Source organism: Oryza sativa, chromosome 4, assembly GCF_034140825.1.
Source record: "Oryza sativa Japonica Group chromosome 4, ASM3414082v1".
In the NCBI taxonomy this organism is placed as follows: Eukaryota; Viridiplantae; Streptophyta; class Magnoliopsida; order Poales; family Poaceae; genus Oryza; species Oryza sativa.
In genome coordinates, this window is record NC_089038.1 from 649,537 (window position 1) to 677,025 (window position 27,489).

At 42.0% G+C, this 27,489-nt stretch overlaps 1 protein-coding gene, 2 long non-coding RNA genes and 1 other non-coding gene across 4 annotated transcripts; 1 reads left to right on the forward strand and 3 right to left on the reverse strand.

Annotated features, from left to right (window-relative positions):
• Nucleotides 1-545: 545 nt before the first annotated feature.
• On the reverse strand, nt 546-4,544 carry LOC4334932 (ATP sulfurylase 2-like). The gene is made up of 5 exons (XM_015779972.2): nt 3,884-4,544; nt 1,543-1,948; nt 1,213-1,473; nt 1,013-1,099; nt 546-930 (listed from the first exon to the last, which is right to left on the reverse strand). The coding sequence occupies exons 1-5, from the start codon at nt 4,426-4,428 to the stop codon at nt 805-807; spliced, it is 1,425 nt and encodes a 474-aa protein (XP_015635458.2). The 5' UTR covers nt 4,429-4,544; the 3' UTR covers nt 546-804.
• LOC112938756 (uncharacterized) lies at nt 3,392-4,043 on the forward strand. Its single transcript, XR_003242041.2, has 2 exons — nt 3,392-3,508; nt 3,803-4,043. It is a non-coding gene; the product is annotated as an uncharacterized lncRNA (long non-coding RNA).
• Nucleotides 4,545-7,193: 2,649 nt separating the features above from the next.
• On the reverse strand, nt 7,194-14,324 carry LOC136355989 (uncharacterized). Its single transcript, XR_010740610.1, has 2 exons — nt 13,882-14,324; nt 7,194-7,525 (listed from the first exon to the last, which is right to left on the reverse strand). It is a non-coding gene; the product is annotated as an uncharacterized lncRNA (long non-coding RNA).
• Nucleotides 14,325-15,704: 1,380 nt separating this feature from the next.
• On the reverse strand, nt 15,705-21,959 carry LOC4334934 (uncharacterized). Its single transcript, XR_010740902.1, has 4 exons — nt 21,848-21,959; nt 21,365-21,499; nt 20,865-21,280; nt 15,705-17,443 (listed from the first exon to the last, which is right to left on the reverse strand). It is a non-coding gene; the product is annotated as an uncharacterized protein (transcript).
• Nucleotides 21,960-27,489: the final 5,530 nt, after the last annotated feature.

Below are 27,489 nucleotides of genomic sequence, written 5' to 3' on the forward strand. Positions count from 1 at the left end.
AGGAGCTGCAGAAGTCTGGATATCTAAATTGGCAAAAGATCACTCATGTCCCAATGAAAAGATTTGCATCTTCGTCCTAGAAATTACTCTCTGTGAACTTCAGGCTTACTGTTTTACTTCAGTGCAATACCAGTAATTGGTGGCATATATTGTATTTTTGTTATGTTGTGTTGTGTTGTGTTGTTGAGAATCCTCTGGATGTGTGGTTTGAGTGATGACATGGCAGCTGAGGCACAAGATTGTTCAAGTTACAACAGTCATCTGATTCTCTCATGGCTGTGCACCTATTTATTGTCCCTTGATTCATTATCTGGTGCAGTTAAAATATTAAATTGCATGTTTCAATGTGAGCATTGCTGATGGTTCTAAGGTGGTGTACAGTTTGCTTATTTTGGGGGACACTCGTTCTTGCTTATACTCCAGCATCCTTGCTTGAAAGTTGCACGCTGGCACTATGCATTTCTATATAACTGGAATAAATTTTAGGCTCTACACCAACTACAGTATGTTAATTGATCATTGCTCTATCTGCCGGAGAACAGTAATAGAAAAAAAAAACATCTTTATTTGTTGTGTAGGTGAACCGGATCAGTTGCAGAACAATGACAATGGAATTTCAGCTCAATTTACCCAGCACTAGTGAGTTCCAATGTCAAGCTTCATGATACCACATTACAAAAATTGATGAATTGGAATAACAATTTCATCGCATCAATCAATATCAACCTAAAAAAAATATCTCTGAGAGATCTGAAGATCTTGTGCCTGCCGCGACTGAACAATCTCAGCAAACCAGTAGGTTTCTCATACAGTTGCCACAGCCGCTTCTTCGGTTTGCAAACTATTGTAGTAGTCCACAAGAACTTTCCACCCACCAGGGCACATGAAACCGTCAGGAGGGTTCTCTCCACTTTTCGCAAAAGCCCGCATCTGGTTTTGATTTGTAAAGTTAGTTTTTAACAGAACAAAATTGTCTCTGCTGCAAAGCACTTATGTGAAAATTTATCTGTACCTTGGTTCCTGAGATGAACAGAAAATCTTTACTCCGTGAAGGATCAAAGAACGCCATCTTCTTCGCCACTGTATCATATGCTGCTACCTGGAGCAAATAGTATTTATTTTTAGGGAAAGAACAAAAATCTGGTATTACATGTTTCCTCAAAACAAATGATAATTCATTAAATGCTAATGCTTTTTCTGTGCATCAAATACCTTGAAGGGCAATATGTTGAGTTTCTCTAAACCTGGGGCCATGCTAAGGACCTTCTTTCCATGATCTGGGTTGTACAGATCCCTCTTTTCTGTTGGATGGCCCATTCCAGCTGGATCACGACCCACAATGTAGAAATTGGCACCAGCGTTAATCCGTGCCTTTGCATGCCATTGCACTTCTGTTGGACCAGCATAATGCATCGGGGAGGGGAAAATAGACACTATAGTAGTCTCAGGATCAAGGACACCATCTTCTAAAACCTGCCATATGATCAATTTAGTAATTTGCACAGTTTGAACTAGCAAATAACTGCATAAACAAATGATTACCTTGCTGTGTTGTTCCATTCTCACAGGCAACGGGACATCATCAGCTTTCGTGAAGCCACCTAAAGGGTGCAGCAGTAGAATGGGATTCTTGAAGCCCATTTCCAAGAGGCGCCTTCTAGTATCATTCATCAACAGGGCATGCCCATTATGTACTGGATTTCTCAATTGGAAGGCAAACACAGCATCAGCCCCTCGCTTATCGAATTCATTCCTAAGTTGCTGGGGTGAGAGCCTATAGTGATCAAGACCATCGTTATATTTGATGGGTTCAATCACTTCCAGATCACCACCAATTAGCCAGTTCCCAGCTTGGGCTATTGCCTCATCTACATAAGGTAAACCAGGTGCGGTTGTCCCCCATGTTCTTGCTATTCTTTCTTCTTTGTTGTGAGGGTATATTTCCACCCTAAGAAATACAAAAAGGTACGTATGAGGATCCAATATTCTATTAAGAAACAGGACTCAAATTGACGCTAAGAAATTAACATGTTTTAGTAGTCGAATTAATTTTTCCATGAATTTCAGCCACATAAAAATTAATAAAGTATCATGACAGAAAACTTTTCATATGTAAAAATAGAACATTTGAGTCCCTAGCAGTTAACTGTCATTTTTCTGCGCCCTATTTTCATATACACCAGTTAACATATGCAAAAATAGTGAGAATAGGGCGCAGAAAAAATGTATTCGTGTTCCCTAGCACAAATTCTAGCTCTAATAGAAAAAAAAACTAGGGCCCATTTGGAATTCAGAAATTGAAAAACACATGAATTGGGTGTCACGTACAGTAAATTCCTACATAAATTCAAAACACAGGAATTGACACAGATGGTTATAATTTTCACAGGAATGAACACAAGAATTCAGGTAGAGATGGCCTTCGAAACACACGAATTGATACAGATGGTTGTTTGGAGTTTCACAGGAATGAACATAAGAATTCAGATAGAGATGGCCTTGTCAAGTGAAAAGGAAAATTTCCAATTGGTTGGAACGTCATAATTATTTTTCCTCCAAAATTCCCCTAAAATGAGCTCCATAGGAATTTTACAGGAATCCAGTGGGTGCATTTCTTTTTCCATAGGATTACATTCTTACAAAATTTCTTTATTCCAAACAACCCCTAGCCTTTTGAGACAATATCTTCCAATATTTTTAGTCAACCAAGTGCTTTAGTATATGACAGATTAACGGTTAATCAATCAAAGTGAAGAAACCAACAAATTACCCAATTACAAAATAGTACTTGTTTTTTCCTCTTAAGCATCTCACATAAAGTAATTTGCCCTTTGTAGTATTTGCTGACCATTTCAAAAAAGCAGGTGCAGATGTTTTGCCTACCCTATGGGGAATCTTGTTGAAAATCTTGCAAAATCTAGATGGAGTTAACATTTTATAAATATGTTTGGCTTGTTTGGAATTAAAAATAGTTTGTTTTTCCAAGAAAGAGAGGACACTAGTGATATGGGTAGATTCCCATGAGAAGGGAAAGAATATATTATGAAAAGAGTCGTGACATGCAAGTTGATGTGATGCCAGCTTGCTACTATGCGAACTCACAGAATTAGCCAGTAAGATCTGCAAACATTAACCTTCTTTTTAGATAAGTGCTACTTTTATTTTTCCTTCTATAAGAAATTGTAGTAGTCTCTGTCTCTCTCAATCGTCAACACAGAAGCAGTACATGGGCACTTCAACCTTAACACGACGCGAATTACGCAGCTAAAAAGAAATTTAACTGTTCCTCACATGGCAAAAAACGGATCAGTAGGGAATTCTTATGCAATAACAACGAGAGCGACATGGCTGAAAAGCAACAGCACAGTCAAAGAACAACAACAACTTATTCCAAAAATCTCTTGTCCATTGAACTTACTAGTGGTGCTCTACACTGCTATGGTGATGGTCCCCAAACAGGCTAGGATGCTTGCACAAAAAATTTCTCACAACTAAAAGATAGTACCCTGTAAGTGATGCAATTGTTCTGTTACTGTAGTTCCTCTCTGTTTTGTTTTATTTCTTAGGAGAAGGGGATCGGATTCTGTTGTTACATTTATTGATTGATTGAATCAGACTGAAATTCCAAACCACGATGCCTGCGTGCTACATTCCTCTACCAAAAAAAAAAATTTGCCGTGAAATTTCAACAGATTGTAAATTGCCATCAGAAACAAGTATTTCAGACGCAATACGCGATTAAATTGAATAGATTTACCATGTTGGACTCATTTCTATACGAATTTTGTGTTCGATCCAACAGTAATTAAATGCAGATAAACAGAGATGAAATGGAACAAAATTCACCAAGAAAAGAGGGGGGAGAGGAGGAGAAGAAGGTCACCTGCGTAGGATGGCGAGGACGGCGCCGTCGGGGCCATGGAGCGCGACGTCCGGGCTGGACCCGATCTCCTCCTTCTCCCGGTCGCCGATGGCGAGGACGATGGGGAGCGACATGTTGACGACGCCCGCGCCGTCGGGGAGGCGGATGCAGTTGAAGTGCAGCGACTGGAGGTACTCGTGCTCCCGCATGAACCCCCGCAGCGGGCTCGCCCACCCCTCGGCGAGCACGTGCGCCCACTCCACGTCGACGGGGGCGAGGCGGACGCGCGGGAGCGCCTCCGCCTCGCCGCGCAGCGCCGCGCGGCGCCCCGGCGCCGCCACGAGGTCGACGAGCGCGCCCCCGTCCGGGTCGATGAGGGAGCTCCGGACGGTGACGGACATGGCGCGGCGGCCGTGGCGCGGGCGCGGGCGCGGCGCGGAGAGGCGGAGGCCGGAGAGGAGGCGCGGGTGGGCGAGCGAGGCGGAGGCGCGGAGGCGCGCGGGCGGGGAGGCGTGGAGGCGGGGAGGGATGGGGTTGGGAAGGTGGAGGTGGGTGGTGGTGGCCATGGGTGGGCGCGCGCAAGGTGTTCGACCGACGGGACGAATGGCGTGGCGTGGCGTGGGCGCGCGGAGTATGTATTATTGTTTTTGTTTATTAATTGGTTTGCTTTGCCCTTGTTCCTGGAATGGTTTGGAGAGATTTCCTCATATTTATATAGCAATCAAGTAGGGATGACATATGACGTGACACACTTTCACTCTGATTGTTTTACTCGTTGACCACATCTTTGACAATTTTATGTTTTAATATCTTACTCCTGCGTATGCAATTATGTCAGATCAAGGCACTGTTTGTAAAGGGTTTAAGGGTAGTATCTAATTATTGATTAGTATTATTATTACTAATATATTTCAGGAGTTATACAGCTTGTTGATCCATGAATTAAATTTGGAAATATATTATTGATATGTTTTTTTCAAAAAATTTGAGATTTAAATTTTTTTGGCGGAATCACTTCATTGATACACGAAAATAACATGGACGTGACGACGCCGGCAGTATCGCGCCGTGACGAGGCAAGACCGCGGTCAGATAATTGGTACAAGTCTTTTGTGTAAGGGTATTTTTAATGGTAGAGTTAAGTATGGTCTCTTATACAATACAAAATTATTTAGAGACCACGTCTTTACAATAGTTGAGACGACAAAGGCTCTAATCGTTAACTCAAAAAATATTTCTTTTGTTAATATTATTTCCATTTTTTCCCCTCATGCAACCATATTTCTATATTATATTATAGTGATTAAAAGTCGTTGTTAAGCCGTTGTTATGCATAACAACGATATTTTGTCTCCTCTTTCTCTTTCTTCTATATCAACAAGTATTTCTAATTAGCAGCGCTAAAAGACCACTATTAACAACTATTGTACATGCCCTAAATATTTTCAAAGAGAATTCCATATAGATAGCAGTTAACTCTTGGGACGTGTCAAGCGGCCATCTGGGCTTCAATGCTGACTGATGACTACCAAAAAATACTTGCAAAAAGTTACTGGCAACTTAGAAATTTGATCTTCCGATAACGTCGCTGGCTCTACCATTACATACATGCATTTTAAAAATTGGTTTAATCATAGATAGCCTGCACAATTTCTTTGTCCAAAGCCATGAAAAACAGAGTTGTGTTCCTCTTTCTCTTGAGCATCAATCATTTCTGAAGTGAAGTCACGGAGCATAGAAAAAGGGTATTGATTCCGATTCCAAACGCACGGCCGTCATCATGTACGTTTCATGTCCACGAATCGCCATGGAAAAAGCGAGAAATGATGTAGAATGATATGGTTTCATTCATTTGTAGATTGGATGCTTGGAAATTTCGCTTTCAGAGATGAAGAGAGAAGCTTCAAAAATTGGGAGCCACAGGATAAATGGAGATAGACTTGGCGTGACATTTTGGACCAAGAGCCAAGATGCCATCTTCTTCCTTTTGGGCACCTCTTTTGTTTTGGATTTTTGTGCATGATGTGCAATCTCTGATTCTTTCATCGCCTTGCCCTTTCTTAATTTGCGACAGTTTTGCAAAAGCATGGCATTGGCATATTTATTGTTTTTTTAAAAGGAGTGAGATAAAGATTAAATAATAGTACAATGAATGAATCTGGATATGTATATGTCCAGGTTCTTAAACAGAAATTGAATTATTGAAACCGAAAGGATACTTAATTTGAGTAAGACAATATTGAGTCATTGTTGACTATCACTACAACTTGATAAGCACGCATAACGCATTCTGGACTGCTTAGAGAGTGAACGATTAAAACATGACGTCAACGAACTAATTAAGCGTATGCACAACAGTACGATGTCGATTTAATAAGATGCCTCCTGGCACCTTCATCTGTCACGTGCATAAAGGATCGGTTGCCCCTTGAAGAGGTTGAAGAGGGGCTCTGCCTCTGAAACAAGATACTTTCAGGTTGGACCCGTTGATTTTTAATAGAGTAAATTGTACCCACGGTACAACAACTTGACAGGTGGGTGCCATATAGTGCAAGAACTTGAGAATTGAGCGTCCGAGTGCAACAACTTGACAAGTGGGTGCGTTCTAGTACAAGAACTTAACAATTTAGTATTTTGGTGAATCAATTTGGCTAAGCATATGCTAGGTGAGGTTTTTCACAATGTCAATATACCAATACACAGTAATCCTATGGATATTACCTTATAATATTGAATTTAATCTTTAAGAATTATATTGCACATACAATTTACATTCAGTTACCCTTAAGAATATTTTGTTTTCTTTACCTTCTCAAATATCAACCGAAATATAATAATTTCTACATCCAGTTTAATTGACTTTCAGATATTAGTTATTAGAGTTATTAGTTATTAGGATAAAAATATAAATATGTTTATACAAATCCACGCTAGTATATTGTCAAAATAAGTACTTAAAAATTTGAATTTATATAAAAAATACTCCAAATAATTAAGTTGTCACATAACTTATTAATTTATTGTATCAAAATCGTATCTACCTTGCAAGTTGTTGCATTTATACGATCACTTATAAAGTTCTTATACTAAATTGCACCTTCTTGCCAAATTGTTGCACTAGAACGCTCATTTTTCAAGTTATTACACCAAATTGCACCCAACTGCCAAGTTGTTGCACCGTCGGTGCAATTTACTCTTTTTAATATTTTGATCGTTCATTTTATAAAAAAACAATTATACAAAGAGTAAAATACGGTAGCGCTCTTTGAACTTATAAACGGATATTATCTATATTCATAAACATGTAAAATGCAGGTATAGATTTCTAAACTTGATAAATTATGTCATGTAGATCCAAACCGCATTTGTCTCTCTAACAGATTACCTCCCCTGTCAAGGAAAAAATAAAACTCAATCTAAGGATTTGTGTTTACACCCAAATTTGGCATCTAGGATTGAAATAGGGAAAATTGCCAAAGTTTGAAAGTTCTGCCGGTTTTCCTCTAGGAGGGCCGGTTTGACCGCCGTATGTAGGCCGGTCAGTCCACCGCTAGAAGGCCGGTTGTTGATGCGAAAAACACACTAGCCTGGGAGATCTGCTTAACTCTAGTGCAGGTCCTAAATTTTGTTCTTGGGTTCAAAGGCGTGCCAGTTGATTTGATCCTGCAATCAACAAGAAAGAAAAACAAGAAAACCGAGGTTAAATCCATAAACGATAGCCGATCGGCTAGGAGCCGATGGACATATCGTCAACCATTAAACCGATATTACTGACATTAGACCGGCAATAAAGAATAAAGCAATGTAAAGCTAAATTTACTCGATCGGCTGTGGACATCAATGATATATAATCTTTTTCTCGAAATATACTTAAACTAAGTGATTGGGATAGATCAAACAGCAAGTCGAGATAGTATAGATCACTTATGTTTAAAGATACTTTAAGACAGCTATTATACATATGTTTATAGCATACCAGATCAAAAAGATCTAGCATGTATCGGCTAATACTCCGATACCACTCTATATTAAGATGTTAAAACATGATAAATATATCAAACAGAAAGCCTAATATACTTTAACGCAATAAGATCTTAATATAAAGGGCGGATTTAACTTATCAAGCAAGCATGTAAGGTATAAAGTAGCTAAATCAGGTAAAATCGGCTGAAACCCCGATACTATATCTATTGATAATCATAAACCAAGCTAGATAGTGTGGTTATGCATATTACTTAATAGATCGAACTCAACCGATGCAGCATTAAGCATAAGAATTGCACTCTGTTCCTGGAATACAATTCTTCGCCGAATCCACTTTGATTCCGATGTTGAACCTGGTTCATGATTTACCAAATTTGGTCGTTAACACCAGTCTGACCGGCAGAGTCCGAGGCCGAGTCTGTTTTTGTCGGGTCTCGAGTTTCTTTGCTCGGGAAGAAATGTTTCGGGTTTCCATTGGTTTCTACCCCGAGTTAGACGTGGAGGAGGGCCTGTAGAGGGCAAGACCAACCCCCTATTTAAGGGACAAGGCCGGTTCAAACAATGTAACATCCAACAATCAATCAATCGAATCGGTTTTTTCAATATTGCTTTCTACTTTTCAATTAGCCCTAGTTTAGTTCGTCCATCTTTGTCGATTTGTGCCATAAATCGTCCGTCTTCGCTGCGAGAGTGCGGAATCCTTTGTAGGTTTGTCCTGAAAACCTTCCGTTGTGCCCACGAGACGAGTAGTAATCCACCAATCTATCTAAATCGGCTCCGCTAGCCGGTTTGTTCTATCAAAACCTATCTTGATCTAGCTTTGCTGGATTAGGGTGGTTGGTGACTCTCATATCACCGCAAGGCACTTAGGTGTTGCGATCGTGCTTGTCTACTTGTCACAAAAAGTTGCCAACAATTTGATACAACCATGAATCTGAACAGAAAATTGACTAGATTCATTGTATCGAATCTTCATCTAAGATTGGATTTTTTTTATGGGACCGAGGGAGTACATGATGCTGATGTGGCTGACACCTCACACCTCTCTCCCACCTTTCCTTTTCTCCCTCTCTTCTCGGTGTATATAGAGTCTGTTTGGCATAGCTCTAGCTCCGAATCCATCTCTTCTGGAACTGTAACCTAGCAAAACAGTTTCAAATCCACCTAAAATGATAGCATAGCTAGATGGAGCACTCTCACCAAATGAACTAGAGAGGTGGAGTTACTGCGCCACAACTCCACTACAGACCCAACTGGCACAGCTCCAGCTCCAGCTCCACCCCTTCTGGAGCTGGAGTTTAGCCAAATAGTTTCAACTCCACCTAAAATGGGAGCGGAGCTAAGTGGAGCTCTCTCACAAAATGAAGTAGAGAGGTGGAGCAGGGTTTAGGCAGCTCCATAACTCCCACTTCAGATCCAACTCCTAGAGCTAAGGGCCTGTTTGGTACAGCTCCAACTCCTAAATATAACTCCAGGAGTTGAGTCTGGAGTGGAGTTGTGGAGCTGCCTAAACTCAGCTCCACAACTCCAGTACATTTTGTAAGAGAGCTCCACCCAACTCCACTCCCAGTTTTGGTGGAGCTGAAACTGTTTGGCTGAGCTCCAGCTCGCTAGAGCTGTGCAAACAGGCCCTAAATTTAGGAGTTGGAGCTCTACCACAGGCCTTAAATTTAGGATTTAGGAACTCTACCAAACAAGTCCCTGAATTCTCATTAAGCTCACTGGGCTCGAATTAGAGATTTCCACATAACAATGAACAAGACTAAAGTTCACTACTTTTGTTCCTTCTTTTATCTCTTCTCATAGTCTTTTTCCGACGCTCCTCCCGCGTGCAAATTGCTTAGACTAATGTACAGTGAGGGAAATTACACCTAAATACAACATTGCTGCTGCTTATTTCTAGGCTAATCAACAGATTATGGTGCCGATTAACTAATTACTGCTCGTTAGTTTTACTAATCTTCCAAAAATTTCAGACGGAGTAGTCGAAGATGACAGCGAAGGAGCTGCTCGACGAGTGTGCGCCTGGCACCGGCGATGCTAGCGTTGTTGTGTGGGTAATGATGGCGGTGGCTGTGGCTTGGTGGCGTCATCACCACCGGACAACGCGGGGTGCCGGATCTCCTCGAACAGCGCGACGACATCCTTCATGGCCGGTCGGTACGTCAGCGCGCAACACAGAGCGCGGCCAAGGATAGCACCTGCTGCATCTCGTGCATGACGTCGGCCTCGGCGGCAGCCACTGGACGCTACGCCGTGGACTCCCCGAGCAACAGGATGCCTTCTCCTCCTCCACCTCCTCATCTTGCGCTCCCGTGCCGGGACCTCGCACCCTCCGAGAAGACCGGGAGAAGGAAGAAGAAGATAAGGGCAAAATTGTCATGTTACGTGGTTTCTTTCACATTAATTGGGAGGGTATTATATTTTAATGCGTCCAGTGTCTTGCAACAAATTACCATACTTTTAGAGTATCCTTGGACAAATTCACGTCTTTACGGTGTCCAACACTAATTACACATTTTTTGGGTGTCCTATAACAAATTTTGCCTATTTTTAATGGGTAGATCCTGAGATGAATTTAGCAACTTGAATACTGTGGAGATTATTGGTACCCTATACCCACACAGCATGTATATCCGACTGGGTATAGGGGTACCATATGTAGATAGAATATCTTTAAAGGACTCGGATTAATTTCCTAACTTGTGTATCAAGGAAATACCCGAGGATCCTAGTCGGTTACGATTGTATTATCTTTACCTACCTATTCTGTTAGGAATATGGGTTGTATCTTGTAATACGGACTCCTCCCCTATACAAGGAGGGGTTCGGGTGCCTCTTGGGGCATAACTTTTCTCCTAGATCATACGATCAATAATACACTCGGCGGATCAATCCCCGGACAGAAGTAGGGTATATATTACTTCTCATTGAGAGGGTCTGAACCTATATAAATCTCTTGTCTCCTAACCCATCTAGTTTTCCTGCTTGATAGCCACCCCCTTTAGTATTACCGAAATATTGTTTCGACAGTTGGCGCGCCAGGTAGGGGTTGCATCAAGCTTTTCGCCGATTAGTGCGATGGGATCGTTTCAGGCATCGACGACTTCGTCTTCCCTCCCGGGCAGGCGTACCGGTTCGGTAGCCTCGACTTCATCGCCGACGACTTCGGCAAGATCTCTCTCCTCGACTCGGATTCAAACCAGTCGGGAAGAGATGCGGTCTCCACCCCGTTCGGTCTCCCGAACTCGGCCGAGATCTACTCCAAGATTATTTTATCCGAGTAGGCCTCAAACCACTCGGACGAGATCTCATCTACTTCGGCATGACCAGATCAAGATGATGCGGCCTACCCATCAATCCTGAAGAAGCTTCCTGATGATTTGGCTGCTGTTTTCACCACAAGGGCGTCTTCTCCCCGTAGGTCTAGACGGGATCCGGCCTTGGCCCCCATCCAATCTAGCTTCAGGGAAGTCGGCGTCATACTTCAGCCTCTCGGGACGGTTTTAACAGAAGAATTGGATGGCTACCTCAGCTCTCCCAGTGTCGACTCACGGCCAACGGAGATCCTCGACTAAGAGGACTTCGGCTACAACTACGACTTCAGCAACCTCGACGATTTCGACGATCTTGATGAAGGCTATGAAGACAACTACACACCTCTCTTTTTCAGCGTTTTCATGGCCGATAACGAGACAGTAGAACAGCGTCAAGCACGTGAAGCATAACAATACACACGACAGAAAGCCGAGTGTCGCCGACTGGAAGAGGAACGACAAGCACAAGAGCGAGCCTGGTTGCAGCGTGAGCAGCAGGACGCAAGCAGGCAGCAAAGGAGGCTGAGGATCGACAACAACGCACATTAAAAGCCGGGCGACGAGCACGTAAACTCATTGGACAGCAAGACGTTGAGGGGACAACGGTTTTTCGCACCCTACAACAGAACGCAGTAGCAGCAATCACTCTTCTGGATACTGTACTTCAAGAAGATGCGCCCAACCACGTCCTCAACATCATGAACCAGACGAAGACCATGATCACACGAGTCCCCGAAATCCCGCACGAGGGCGGGGACGGCGAAAAAACATCCCCGAGGGCTGGGACAGGGCCAAGGGACGGGCAATTCGTAACTGTCCGGGGACAGGGACGAGGACGGGGTACCATGATCCGGGGACATCCTCGTCGGGTTATGGTACCCCGTTCCGGGGAGACAGGTACGAATCGCCCTCCCCCGGCCCTGTCCTAGCCCTCGGGGCTGTTTTTTCGCCGTCCCCGCCCCGTGCGGGGTTTCGGGGGGCCGCGGTTCCCTAACCCGAGAAGAACAAACACGAAATTGGGGACAGAAAACAATATTCAATTAAGCGAAGAAACATCTCCGAGAATGGATCCATGTAATACATATGTATGCACAGCGATATCAACTGGAAGTTAATCGATTCCATTCCCATTCGTACAAACAGACGAAATCAATCAACGCAAAAGTCGTTGGATACTTGGATTGAACATGCTGCAGCTTCCAGAAAAACAAAGAAGAGAACATGCTGTAGCTGAGGCGTTCGGGCTTGGGGAGGTGCTTCGTGGCGAGGATGGCAACATCAAGCTGGACGCCTGGCCTTGCTTGGCGCTGAAGTGTGGCTGGGTTGGCGAGGTGGCGCTGAAGGACTTGGGGCGTGGATGCGGCGGCGTGGCAGGGAGGCCGAGGCACCGAGCTCGCGTCGGCTGGCCTGTGGCGGCTGCTTGTGGGGAGACTAGGAGAGCAACTGGATTTCACCAAAACGTGAGTGACCTAGGGTTTGATCTGAATATTTATATGCACATATGTGATGGGCCACTCGTTGGGCTTTATGGGCTGTGAGCATATGGTATAAGTCCATTTTGCCTCCCTCAACTCTTGCCCTTCGTAGAATTGTGTCCTCAACCGTAAAACCGAGTATAGTACCTGCCCTAAGTGTTAAAACCAGTATAAAACAACTCCCTCGGTGGTTTTTACGGTGGTTTTGCTGAGGCGGCAGCCTAGTCATCTAAAAAATTTAAAAAATTACGTGAGACCCCACATGTAAGTGTCATTTCTATTCTTCCTCCACCACTCTCCTCTCTCTCCTCTCCCTTCTCTCTTCCCGGACAGAGGGGAGGCGCCGTGTGGGAACCGCCGGAGGATGCAGGCTGCTCGGCTGCGGCGTTGCCGACAACATTGCCGGCGTCAAGGTGCTTGAGGGGTGTGGGCTGCGCGGTGCGGAGAGTGGCCTCGAGCGTGTCGAGCTCGGGCGGGGTCGAGGGCCCCAGGGCACCGCAGCGCGCGAAGCCCCTGCGAGGAGGTGTAAAACTAAAACGTAGCGAGGTAGATCAGCCTGCCTGCCATTAACGAACACCAAGCGGTGAGGAGCGGAAACGGTGATGGAAGGCTCACATGGCGGCCGTCGACCGGCGAGGTGCGCCTCGGAGGTGGCGCCCCGCCCCGGAGCGGATTGGAGCCGCGCCGGCGCAGTAAAACCCCCTAAGTTGCGGGAGGCGGTGGACGCTAGTTGGGTCTCCCGGCTGCCGGCTCCAGTCCCACCTCCGGCAGCCGTATCCCGGCGAACTGTGTAGGTAGCTAATGGAGCAGCGCAGATAGGACGGTCTCCCTTGCTGCCGCGCCGGTCCGTCACCGCAGCTCCCTGCCTTGTCCTCCCCTCCCAAGAACTGAACTACAATAAGAAAAGCAAAACGGACTAACGGAGAACGTAACTGAAAAGCAAAGACTGCAAAATGCAATATCTTGTTCAACTGTAAGACTACTCTTTCTCAGTTCTATTGGGAATGGCAACAACAAGGATCACGATGTGTGAATGCGAGAAGAGCAATATTTCTTGAGCATATGCGATGAAACTGACGATTGTGTCTCTGCACTTGGGAGAATCTAAGCTGTACTGTGAAGCTGGAGAATCTCAGCTGAAATCAATCTGCATATCCTTCTGCACTAACTGTTTCCAAACCGAAAAGCAAAACGGAGAACGAAATCGAAAAGCAAAGAAAAAGGGTAGAAATTCGATTCGGACCCGTTTGGATCGGCGATGCGAGGAGGTCGGCGGTGCGGATAGACAGCGGGAGGATGAGTTACCGGCCGAGCATATCGACGCCGGACGGGGACGATGAGGCAGCCGGGGGCTAGGCCAACGAGCTCCTCCCCACGCGCGTCGTGACCGGCCGACGAGCTCTTCCTTCCACGCCGGCAAGGTTGTCAGCAACGCCGCTGCCGAGCAGCAGCAGCCGTCACCGTCAGCGGAGCTGACCATAGAGGAGGCGTCACGGTTGGCGAGTCCCTTCCCCGCGTGCGCCGCGCCCGGCAAACCCCTGCCCCGCGCTCGCCGTGGAAGGTGAACCCTCCCCACGCGGGCGCTGCGGCCGGCGAGCCCCGCCCTCCCGGCGTGCGCCTCCATCCTCCGACGGTCCCCACACCTCCCACGCCTCTGGAGCCTCCCCTGGCCGTGCTCTGTCCGGGGAGAGAGAAGGGGGAGGAGAGAGGTGAGTGGTGGAGGAGGAAGAATAGAAATGCTACTTACATGTGGGCCCTCACATAATTTTTTAATATTTTTTTATGACTGGGATGCCACGTCAGCAAAACCACCGTCAAAAACCACAAAGGGAGTTGTTTGGTACTGGTTTTAGCACTTGGGGGAGGTAATATATCCAGTTTTGCGTTTGAGGGATGCAATTCGACATAGGTCAAGAGTTGAGGGACGTAAAATGGACTTATTCCACCTATGAAATAGGGAATGTGGTATACTCAGGGCCCCGTGGGTATACGGGGACGGGGACCTGCTGACCGACCCCAAACCCACTACACCCGATGGGGGTCTTTTCTAGCCGTTGGGAGCCCCGTGGCGCCTGATTTAGCCCCATTAACACCCCCTATTGGATGTTTTCCCACCGGGTATCGGGGTTCGGGGCTCTATTGCCATCCCTATACATACGTATGCATATACATTAGATAGAGGAGAGAGACTAGACTAGAGCTCCCAGCCGCCCCCGGTAGCGTCGTAGCGATGTAAACGGTGGAATAAAAATTAATAGTAGTAAACCATTTTTGTGTTCATGAAAGTGTAGCTGCATTTGAATACAAAATATGAATCGGATTTACCCTAAACACACGAATTCAAATTTAATACTGATTCGTTTCAATCGTGTTCGGACATCCACTTGGTAATATTTCAAACAGACAAATAATAACTACATCGCATATTTGCATATACTCCTATTTAACATATAATTACACAAGAGTGTCTGTGACTTAAATACGTCACACAGTAATGATAGCCACAAAATTGAAAAAAAGTGATTACTCTACTTCCAATTTTCAACTCGCTAGTTTACAAGCATAGCAGAGTTGAGCCAGCTTGTTTGTTAAACCAGCAAGCTAGCTTTAGTAAAACTTGCCAGGCCGGGACAGTTCGCTATCCATCCCTACTCTTATCTATCCTGTTTTTCTTCACAAAGGTTCACATTCTAACCCAGACATAGAAGTAGAATAAATTTAAATCTGATGATCCGTCGCACAATAAATGGACGAATAATTCACCAAACACACAAAAATACAATGGAGAAAAGACATTGCAAGAATGTTCAAACATGCATACTAGTATTACATAGCACCATGTCACTGTAATTTTAGGCTTACCAGATGCATTTTTTAGGTGATTGAAAGATGAGAATTTTCAGACGAATGAATTAGCAAAACCCTGATTAAAATAGTGCCATGAGTATACAAAAGATGCTTACAAGGCCAGTATGCACAGTAAAATATCATACGAGGAACACAAAACAGCAACATTTTGCAGGCAACGCAGTGTGAAAATAAAACTGTCACACCAGGCCATGGAACTGACTGATTCTGAAACAATTTCAAATTATATATGCATCTTTAGCACTAGTATCTCAAAACTAGAAAACCTGTCAACAAGGATAACAGAGGTCACCTTATCCCTTCCTTGTAAAAAGGAAAAGAAAAGAAAAGAAAAGAAAGAAAGGTCACCTTTTCCCTAACTTGAAAATTAAAATGGCAGGACATAGTATATAACAAACTGCTCTCTTCTGAAGTTTGAGTGGCACACCAGATCACCATGGTAGGCGAACTTGCCATAGTTGAATGGCATCAGCGATGGCATGCGGTCTTTGCCAACCAACCGTAATTTTTGCTGTCTTCATTGCCCCAGTTGACTTTCTCACACCTTGGACCTTTGCTTCTGTTCTGCCACTCATCTCCCATCTCTGGAGCACTTATCACCCATAGAATCTAGGTGCTGTCCTGTCCTGCTGCATCCAAACTTTCCATGGCTTTATTTTGGTTACAGCGAAATCTCGATAGTTTAATAGCAAACCTTAATCTCGATAGTTTCCCTGCCAATTAAATCTGGTCAATTGAACAAAGATAGGTACATTTGTTGGAACTATATATAGAGAGGGAGGAGAAATAGAGTTCATCCTTCAAACAAGCCTTGCACAGAACGTCGTAATATCTCTGGGGTATACATGCTGCATGTTAAATTTCTCGGAAAACATGAGCAAAATAATCCTGAATTGGAATTTCTCTGCAGTTCCTCAAAGGATATTTCATATGCTGGAAAAATTAAATTTTCTATATCATCTCGCAATTTCTGCTTTAGCTCACTATCAGGAACTTTCAAAACCTTCTGGCAATCAAAAGTACCTTCAAACTTTGAAATGAATGCATTCATAGATTGACGTATGCTTCCGCCTGTATGATTGTTCAAACAAGATATGGCTGGACCCCAAGATGCAGTCATATATCTACTAGTATAATTTTCCATGTCACTCTGGAACTCATTCTTGCACTCTTCAATGAGCTCCCTATGGACCAATAACCCATCCAGCAGACCATTTGTATCCCTATTAAAATGCTTTATGTTATTCAATAAGAATATGAACAAGTTTGGATTGTTTCCGTCTGAATCATTTTTGTCTGGATCATCTAACATGGAAAGCTCTTTGATCTTTAATTTCCAGCAAGCAATGACGCCATTAATAAGATAACCAAATGAGTCTTGGCCATCACCAGGGACCAGAGTGGAATGCAATAAATTCTTGTGAACGTTGAAAATCTTTATTGCATTTATGAGGAAACATGTCGTTGGATGAATAGCAATGTTGTCCCAGGTTTGCACCTTATGTTGTATGAATCGCTTCATATTGTCAATTATTCCCCTGGAAGCATTCCTCATGTTATGTAAGATGCTGGTAAAAAACTCGTCAGGTTCATCAGGAGACAACTCCCTTATGGTAGGAAGGACATCTTGTAGTGTATCATAGGCAAGTAGCATTGGACGGATATGCTCCTCAGACCAGTTTGACTCACTGAAAGAAAGTGCAATCTCCAACATCTTCTTAATAGGTGACTTTGCAAACTGTTGAAAGTAGTCTTTTTTTGTTTGGAAAAATGGTTGATTTTGTCCACAAAACTGACAGAACATCGACTGGAGAACTTTGGTGCTAATTTTCAGCATAATAAGATAATCTTTTCCAAGATCTTCACACTTCGAAAAATCCATGGATGTCTTTGTGTTTTTACCAAGAATCCATGGTGTATCATATTCATAGAAGAGACTGTAAATAGGAAAAATTGAACTTGTTAGAAACTGTGGGTAAAAAACTTGCATATTTAGAAAAAAAAAGCATTGTTATAAGCAAAGACAAATTGGATTACTCATATCCTGGGATTTTAGCATAACAAGAAGCTGTCCCATGATTGCAACTGGAAATGAAATAGAAAGAAAAAATAATTATATACTTAAGCCATGCAACTAGAAATTGGATGGTTTGGTAAGCATTCAGGATACCATTCAATTTAATTACTCAACTACTATGTAGTTTTTTAGCTTGACTAGGTAGCCATAGATTTGCATCATGGAAGAAATTACACACGGTATATCTAAAATTTAGGAAACAACATAGATTACTTCTGTATGCAGTAATAATTAAGATTTAGCATTGAGGCCCTATTTGATTTAGATTATAAAGAAGATTATTGCCGTGGATTATCTACTTGATTATAGTGACAATTAAAAATAAAGTTAACAAACAGCTTAAAATAAGTGATCTAAGTAATGCAGTTGAAGAAAGTTTTTTGAGAAAATGTAGTTTTCAAAGCGTGGAGCAAACAATCCATTTCAATAATCTGGCGAACAATCTGAAAAGAACAGGGAGTCTGTTTTAAGAGTCTAAAGTTTAGTACCATATCAGTTTTGGATCCAGAAAAGAGTTCCCACATACTTCATACATTTGTCCCCTATTCAATCACATCAATACATTCTATTGGTTATTTCGTTTACTGATGTTGGTTTTATCATTTAAGGTATTAGAGCCAACATTTCCAACAATCTAGGTTGACTAACACCTCCACAATTCAAGCAACATACAAATATCCACTACTACACCACCGAGCACCTCCAACCCACGCTGATCGACACCCTAGGCCCCTAGGGATCACAAACATTCTGATGACCTTATTTTCAGCGGAAACCAGGGGAATTCTTTCACAGAAATAAAAGGCAGGAAAAAGATGAGAATTTTGGGTAAGAACTAAAGAATAAGAAAAGGCAGATAGGAAAAGCTAAGGGAACAGGCAAAATGGGATGGAGGAAACTGGAAATCTACTATTCTTTATCAGTGCTCTTCACAAGTTGACAATCAGGTATTTGATGCTATCCTCAATCCCTTTTCAACCTGGCCAATACCTATAGATTTATCCACAAGCTAGCTCAGAAAAACAAAACAAAGATACACCAACACAAACAATATATGTACAGAAGTTTGACAATGCTGTGAAACGAGTACATCTCTCCATATGCTTCTACTGCATCAACTCCTATATCTCCTCTGGCAATAAAGTTGTTACTAATAGGGGTGGGAAAAAAGCTTGTTCAGCTTTTTATCGAGCTTTCTTCGAAATTAAGTTTTTGTTATTTATTATATTTTTCTCTATCGTTAGGGATTATTTTTTTGTCAACGAGCTAACGAGCCAAGCCAAGTCAAGCCAAAGTGAAAACAACTTTCGTTAAAAATTGAATAGTTTTTTATTTAAAAAATTAGAGTAGATCAATCAGAGCAGTTTTGAAATGACCCAAACGAGCCAGCTACATGAGCTTTTTCTTTTCCACTCCTAATTACACATAGTCCTTGTCTGGGGAGTCTTTTTTCTCTGCAGTTGTCCCTGTCTGATAAGAAAGGTTCCTTTTGGTTTCACTGATGCTCAAAACTTGGATGAAATATTTATTGGCCCATGGCCGTTTCACCAGGTCGTTGTTATCTGCCCCCATTTTCTTATCCATGGTGGGATGACACCATGGCGCAGAAGAAAGGGAGAAAGGGGTCTAGATAGTCTTCGTTTTTTTTGTTTTCGTTTGAACTCATGTAGTCTGAATGCTGTGATTTCTCTTAATGAAATGGGAGGAGCGCGACTCTAGTTAAAAAAAAAATTACACATAGTCCTAGCTCTACTTAATAAAACAATACTGAATCCTGACTCTGCTCACATTCATCAGGCCATATGTCATGTGAGAACCTTATTTGTCACTTGTCATTGTTTGGAGACAATCCCAAAGCAGATAGTTGTACGCTGATTTCCAAGAATGTGTCTGTATGAGCAACAGAAAAGTGAGTGACAAGGTAGGTTAAGTGCTGGGGCTGTCATTTCTTGTCGATGGCAGAGAAGGGTGATGACTGACTAGTGAGGATTGGGATAGATGAACAGGGTAAAGAATGGAAACTTAAGAAATGAGGATTGGCAATTGAAATAGAGATCTATTTCTTGCTTCAGACTTACTCTCTCCATCCTAAAATAAGTTAATCTAGTACGGGATGTGACTACTATGAATCCGGACAGGTGCCTGTTATAATGAAGTGGAGCTACATCATGCACCAAACTACACCTGGTCAATTTAGAACTGTCACAAGATGAAATGAACATCAAAGGATTCCCAAGAGTGGAACGATTAGAGTGATTTTCTAGAAGTGACTTCGAAAAATAAGGTGGACAATTCAAAATTTAATGTTAGTCAATGTTTCTTTATGTTCAATCAAAAAGATTATAATGGTTAATTGTGCTATGTTGATATCATAAGAGTAATTTAGAAAAAGTAAAATACTTTAACAAAACTATCAAAAAGACAATAACTTCAGATTTGGCCTGCAATGTTGCATTAACTACATACCTAGAGAATTTGTCAAAAGCTACAGATTTAAGCATAAAAATTGCAAAGCTACGGATTTGGCACTGGATTCATTACAAAATACAAACTACAGATTCTACAGGTTCCATACCTAGCTCTGTTATCCACTAACCCTGACGGAAATTTTGAATAGTTCTTGAGAAAATCAGTGTTACGTCTTAAACAACTAGTTTACTGATAATATTTTGGCACTATGCCTGTAATTTTGCGATATTGTGACTTAAAAGTTAAAACATGTAGTTTTCTGCTAGTTTTGTCAAAACATGTGAACTTTTGCGAAATTTACTCATTTAAAATGTCATAAAAGTATTGCCATTACATATATTTAACAATTCTAAAATGCACCACAATCCAAAAGACTTAAGGTGTCCTGGATTCTCTTAATGGAAAGTTGGATCCATCCAACAAAACATGGATGGCCATCTCCCATACAACCTTTGCCCATGAACCACACGGACCCTTGTTCTTTCTGTGTTTGACCCTGCAACCTTGGCTAGAACGGTGCGTTGGTTGCAAACTTGTAATGATATGGATTGTTTTTCATATATAATGGAGAAGTGTTTTGCACTGCACGTCAAGCCAACTATATGGCTTATTAACACATAATATGTGAGCAGATTAGAATTTTTTTTTAGTTGCTCCTTTTCCTGGGGTGCTGGGAAAAAATGCCATACAGGAAATTTCCATGTTAATTATGGCTGGTTCAAACATGGCGTATGCGACCAAAAAAGACAGGTAATGGGGTAATGGAATCAGAGAAACGTTTGACGTTGGATAATTAAAAGGCTGTGAATTACCTGCTCAACATATCTGAATTGTTAGTGAAGACCATGAGCAGTTCTTCTCTGTGATCACCTATGATCTCTCCGCAACGGCCCATAGCGGTATCAAGCTGTGCCACAGACTCAGTTGAGATGAGGTTGACATTCTCGTCGAGAAGATGGACATTTGAAGAATAACGAAGCGGATGCCCGTTCCTTGCTCCAATGCCACCACCATTTGAGTCACTTGCTACACTAGATGCATAATTGTCAGGACTGCTCCTTTCTGATGAGTCGCATGGGCAGGAGCAGAAGTGGGTTAGATTTGTCCGGATCGAAAGGGGGGGTCGGTTGATGCATTCGTAGTGACTGTTGGCAGCTGTTGACAGTCCATCCCGGTTCCACATGTGCAGGCGGCATATCACCTCTCCGGTCTGTCGCATGGAAACGGCCTGTTCCATACAGTATTAAGGAAGATAACTTAGAGGGCAAAAGGAATCTAGCGACGCAACTATCTGTGGCATGGCAACACCCACAGAGCAGCAGCAGCAGCAGCAGGAATGGCCATAGCCATAGGAGGACGCAGGAAACGAGTAGCAGCCAAGCAGCAATCCTCTGCTCCTCTCTCGTCGATGAAGAATCCGGGCTACCTTTCATCCACCCTAACGATCCTGTGGCCAAATCAGCATTTTGCTGTGAGAAACTGGAGCTAGAATATCAAAATCGGTGGGGATGAACGAGAGTGTGCCTCCTACTTCTTCTTCTTCTTATCCCCCTCAAAAAAAAAGAAACAATATAGGGAAAATTGGGAGATTATGAGACACTAGATCCACGGATCTAGTTGGAAACTAAACCCTTCGGTTTTTATTGGCACCCTAAACAACAACAAGAAACCGATTTTTATCATCGTTTTTCGGAACGGAAACAAACCCAACAAGAACTAAGGATGAGCTAAGCCGTGTGCCAATTTCAGATCAAATCGACATTGGTTGCAAGTGTACGGCAGCTCAGTCCTTTACCTCGGTAAGCAGAAGCGAGGCGCCCCCTCTAGGGTCGCGGCGGCGGCCGCCGGTGGAGTGAGGCGGCGCCTATAAGGGATAAGCGAGGGAGGAGAGGACAAAGGGGAAGACTGACTATTTGGACTCGGCGACCCAAGCAAATGGCCAAAATCGGTGTCGTTTTACAGTTCGGCCCTTGTTGACAAATTTCTCACATATAGACCCTCCTGATGAAGCTTTTGTACTAGTAGTGGCTGCAATACCAGTAGCCGACCTCTATCGTGTTATCGTTATGAGACGCTAGCGGACTGAAGATACTCCCAATATGAATTGTAGTACAACTTAAGGTGGTGTTTGGATTCAGTCACTTAACTTTAGTCTCTATATTTAGACACTAATTTAGAGTATTAAATATAGACTACTTATAAAACTAATTACATAAATGAGAGCTAATTCGCGAGACAATTTTTTTAAGCCTAATTAATCCATAATTAGAGAATATTTACTGTAGCATCACATAGGCTAATCATGGATTAATTAGGCTCAATAGATTTGTCTCACGAATCAGTCTAAGATTATGGATGGGTTTTTTTAATAGTCTATGTTTAATATTTATAATTAGTGTCTAAACATTCGATGTAATAGGGACTTAAAACTAGTTTTAGTCCCATCTAAACAGATCTTAACATCCACTATTGCACTTAGCGCCCAGCCGCCCACTATGTTGTAGTTCGCTATCGGTTTTGTTCGGTCGCTATTGTGCTTAAACAATATTCTTTAATTTTTTATAATTGTTATGTTACAAAATATCATAAAATGTTTGAGTTGTAAATTTTGAATAAAACTATTATTGTTGATATATAATGCAAATCTATGGTTGTAATTTGAGTTCTGCTATTGAAACTTAGAGTCCGCGGAAGTCATTATCCGTAATTCGCTACCAACTCGCTATCCGTTACTACCTCCATTCTAAAATATAATAAGTTTTAGAATATTTTGCATATAGTAAGATACTATCTATCTATTACATTATTAAAGGAATAGAAGAAAGAGCCTCCACGTTCGCTCTCATGGCCTAGAAATTCTCACATTAATCGGAGAAAAAGAAAAGGCAAAGTACATATAGAAATACAATTTAAAAATAGCTGAAATTCGGAATTAAAAAAATAAGGAATATTAGAAGAGGAGACTAGAGTCCATATAGAAATACAATTTAGAAATAATTAAAATTCAGAATTAAAAAATAAGGAATATTAGAAAAGGAGACTAGAGTCCATATATAAATACAATTAGGACATAATTGAAATTCGGAATTAAAAATAAGGAATATTAGAAGTAGAGTATAGAGTCCATATAGAAATATAATTAGGAAATAACTGAAATTCGGAATTTAAAATAAGGAATATTAGAAGTAGAGTATAGAGTCTATATATAGAAATACAATTAGGAAATAACTGAAATTCGGAATTAAAAATAAGGAATATTAGAAGTAGAGTATAGAGTTCATATAAATATAATTAGGAAATAACTGAAATTCGGAATTAAAAAAAAAGAATATTAGAAGTAGAGTATAGAGTCCATATAGAAATACAATTAGGAAATAATAGAAATTTGTAATTAAAAATAAGGAACATAGAATAGAAGTAAAGTATAGAGTTCATATAGAAATATAATTAAGAAAAAAATAGAAATTCAGAATTAAAAAATAAGGAATATTAGAAGTAGAGTATAGAGTCCATATAGGAATTTAAAACTAACTTAAATTTAGAATAAACATAATAAAATCAAAAGTAGAGTTTAGAGTCCGTATAAAAATACAATTTACAAATAACTAAAATTCGAAATAAAGAAAAACATGGGAAGAAGAGTGTAAGGTCAATATAGGAATACAATTTAGAAGTAACTGAAATTTAAAATTTAAAATTAAAGAATATTAAAAGATGAGTTTAGAGTCCATATAGAAATACAATTAGAAATAATAAAAATTCAGAAATAAAAATAAAAAATATTGGAAGAAGAGTATAGAGTCTATATAGAAATACAATTTACAGAAAATTCAGAATTAAAAAAATATATTAAAAGATGAGTCTAGAGTCCATATAGGAATATATATATAATTTACAAATAACTAAAATTTAATATTAAAAATAATTAATAACTAACACGCATATAAAATATAATATGAAAATTCAGAAAATAAAAATAAATAATATTGGAAGAAGAGCATAGAGTCCATATAGAAATACAATTTACAGAAAATTCGGAATTAAAAAGATATATTAAAATACGAGTCTAGAGTCCATATAGGAATATATATAATTTACAAATAACTAAAATTTGATATTAAAAATAATTAATAACTAACACGTATATAAAATATAATATGAATATTACACATTAGTAGTTTTTTAAAGTTATTGTAAAATTTAAAATTATGTTGTCATTTTAATATATTTGAATAATATAATGAGAAAAACATATATGCTATTATATGAGAGAAAATATAATTATGCTAGCCGCGCAATCTGCGCGGGCCACCATGCTAGTTATCTTTTATGACTAAATTACCTAGATTTTATTATAGCTTCAATTATACCGGGCTATACCTCACCCATCTTAGAGAGGCAATAATTTTTTTTACCAATCTTCTTAATATCCATGTTGAAGGCTAAAACTTATTTACATATTTTAGAACAGAGAGAATTTATTACCTTGATATATATTAATACATGTACACTGCGCACGCTGGAACTTTAGCAGCTTCCTATACTGTCATGTCATATGTACATGAAGCAAAATCTCGCTCCATCGTTCTGTGAACAACCATTAAAAAATAATTTATAAATAAAATTTTTTATGTATGTGTTTTTAGCGAATTGAAAAAAAAAGTTAAAAAATAAACTTCGATGAAAAAAATCTCAAAATCAACCTTAAATTTAAGGTTGAATTTAAAATTTGGCTGATAAAATAAACATAAGAGAAAAAGATGAGGCTGGCCCAAGCAGCGTTCGACGAGCTAAAGCAATAACTGCAAAGCCCGCCAGCTCTGATCAGCCCAGCACCAAGGAGTGAACTGCTACTATACCTGGCAGCTTCGCCAGTGGCAGTCAGTGCTGCTCTCGTCCAAGAAACGGATTCAGGCCAGAAGCCGGTCTATTTCGTCTCCGAAGCATTGCAAGGAGCGAAGACAAGATATGTTGAAATGGAAAAGCTCGCTTATGCCCTGGTGATGGCTTCACGCAAGTTCAAGCACTACTTTCAGGCCCACAAAGTCATAGTGCCATCGTAGTACCCTTTGGACGAAATACTCCGAGGCAAAGAAGTTACTGGTCGGCTTATTAAGTGGGCAGCAGAGCTATCCCCTTTCGACTTACATTTTGTTGCCCGCACTGCGGTAAAGTCCCAAGTGCTAGCTGACTTTGTGGCCGAATGGACACCGGCACTCGCCCTTGAACCCGAGCCCGCCGAACAGCCTCGGGTGATGTACTCCGACGGTTCGTAGTCGCACAAGGGGGCGGGCATTGCGGCAGTGCTCACTTCGCCAAATGGTGTGCCGATTCAGTATGCCGCAAGGCTGCAGTTCGACACAACCAACAACGCGGCAGAATACGAAGCCATTCTTCTGGGCCTAAGAAAGGCGAAAGCATTGGGGATTCGGGGCCTGCTAATCCGAACCGACTCTAAGTTGGTGGCGGGCCATGTCGACAAGTCCTTTGAGGCAAAAGAAGAAGGGATGAAGAGGTATTTGGAGGCCGTTCGGTCTATGAAAAAATGCTTCACCGGCATAATGGTCGAACATTTACCTAGAGGCCAGAACGAGGAAGCAGACGCCTTGGCGAAATCTGCTGCTTGTAGTGGCCCACATTCGCCTGGCATCTTTTTTGAAGTCCTATATGCACTAAGTGTGCCCATGTACAGCTTGGAGGTCATGACAATCGACCAAGTGAAACTGGACGAAGACCCATACGACTGGCGAACTCCGTTTGTGAAACACCTTGAAACTGGCTGGCTTCCGGAAGACGAAGCAGAAGCAAAACGCTTGCAACTCAGAGCCACAAAGTACAAGATGGTCTCGGGCCAGCTCTATTGCTCCGGGGTACTTCAACCCTTGCTTCGCTGCATCTCTTTCGTCGAAGGCGAGGAAATGGCGAAGGAGATACACCAGGGGCTATGTGGCGCGCACCAAGCCGCAAGAACAGTTGCCTCCAAAGTATTTAGACAAGGAGTTTACTGGCCCACTGTGTTGAAAGTCTGTGTTGAGTAAATCAAGAAGTGCGAAAGCTGCCAGCGTCATGGCCGAAGCCAAACCGCGCCCCAGTATGAGTTGCAGCCCATTGCGCCAATCTAGCCCTTCGCTAGATGGGGACTGGACATCATTGGGCCGTTCCCGGTGGCGTGAAACGGGTACAAGTTCGCAATTGTGGCTGTTGAATATTTCTCTCGATGGATTGAGGCCGAACCCCTCGGAGCGATCACTTCGGCAGCAGTACAGAAGTTTGTATGGAAAAACATTGTTTGCCGTTTCGGAGTGCCAAAAGAGTTCATCACTGACAACGGCAAGCAGCTCGACTCTGACAAGTTCAGAGAAATGTGCGAAGGGCTTAACCTGGAAATCAGGTTCGCGTCGGTCGCGCACCCACAGTCAAATGGGGCGGCCGAACGTACAAATGGCAAGATCCTAGAAGCACTAAAGAAAAGGCTTGAGGGGGCAGTGAAGGGCAAATGGCCAGAGGAAATGCTATCTGTTCTCTGGGCCCTTCGAACGACCCCCACAAGACCAACCAAGTTTAGCCCGTTCATGCTTCTTTATGGTGATGAGGCAATGACCCCAATAGAGCTAGGGGCTAACTCACCAAGGGTGATGTTCTCTGGGGGCGAAGAGGGGCGCGAGGTGTCGCTCGAACTCTTGGAGGGGGTAAGAGTCGAAGCACTCGAGCACATGCGCAAGTATGCCACTGGCACTTCGGCAACTTACAACAAAAAGGTTCGACCGACGGAGCTGTTGCCTGGTCATCTTGTCCTAAGAAAGAAGGTGAACCCGATAGCCGTTGGCAAGCTTGAATCGAAGTGGGAAGGACCGTACCTCATCAAGCACAAGTCCAAGACGGGGTCCTTTCGACTGGCGACACTGGAAGGCGAAGAGTTCGACCATTCCTGGAACGCTGCCTCTCTCAAGCGTTTTTATGTCTAGAACGGGTGGCACTCAAAACCGCCAACTTGTAAAAATGTATATATCGTTATGTAAGCCCTTCGGCACTATGTAAGCCTTTCGGCAAAGAAAAAAAAGAAGAAAAAAAAGAGGAAAATGAAAAAAGACAAAAAACTGGATGTAGGGCTATTATCCACCATGGAGGCCCGAACCAGTATAAAATCTCTATGTCCTCTGCCTTCTTTTTATTTGTTTGCGTGATTGATAATTTGCAGAAAAACCCCAAGGCAAACGTCTGATCAACGAAAAAGGCCAGGGGGCGAAACGAATCGGCCAAAGCATCGCTCGCCGAACGTTGAAACCGCAACAGCTTGTTTTAGGGAACAAATAGCCGAACTCCGTTACACTCGATCAAAAGGAAAGCACGAGTGCTTCCTACAATGTAGAACAAAACGGATCGAAAACGGAAGCCAAAAGTTGAAAAGTCAAAACTTATTTCGCTAATATATGCAAA

Excerpts from the sequence above, each read along its gene's own strand:
- LOC4334932 (XM_015779972.2), bottom strand. The coding sequence starts at position 4,428 with ATGGCCACCACCACCCACCTCCACCTTCCCAACCCCATCCCTCCCCGC. Across the intron at positions 1,100-1,212 it reads TCAACATATTGCCCTTCAAG|GTAGCAGCATATGATACAGT; the intron begins GTATTTGATGCA and ends TATTTGCTCCAG. Across the intron at positions 931-1,012 it reads TGTTCATCTCAGGAACCAAG|ATGCGGGCTTTTGCGAAAAG; the intron begins GTACAGATAAAT and ends AATCAAAACCAG.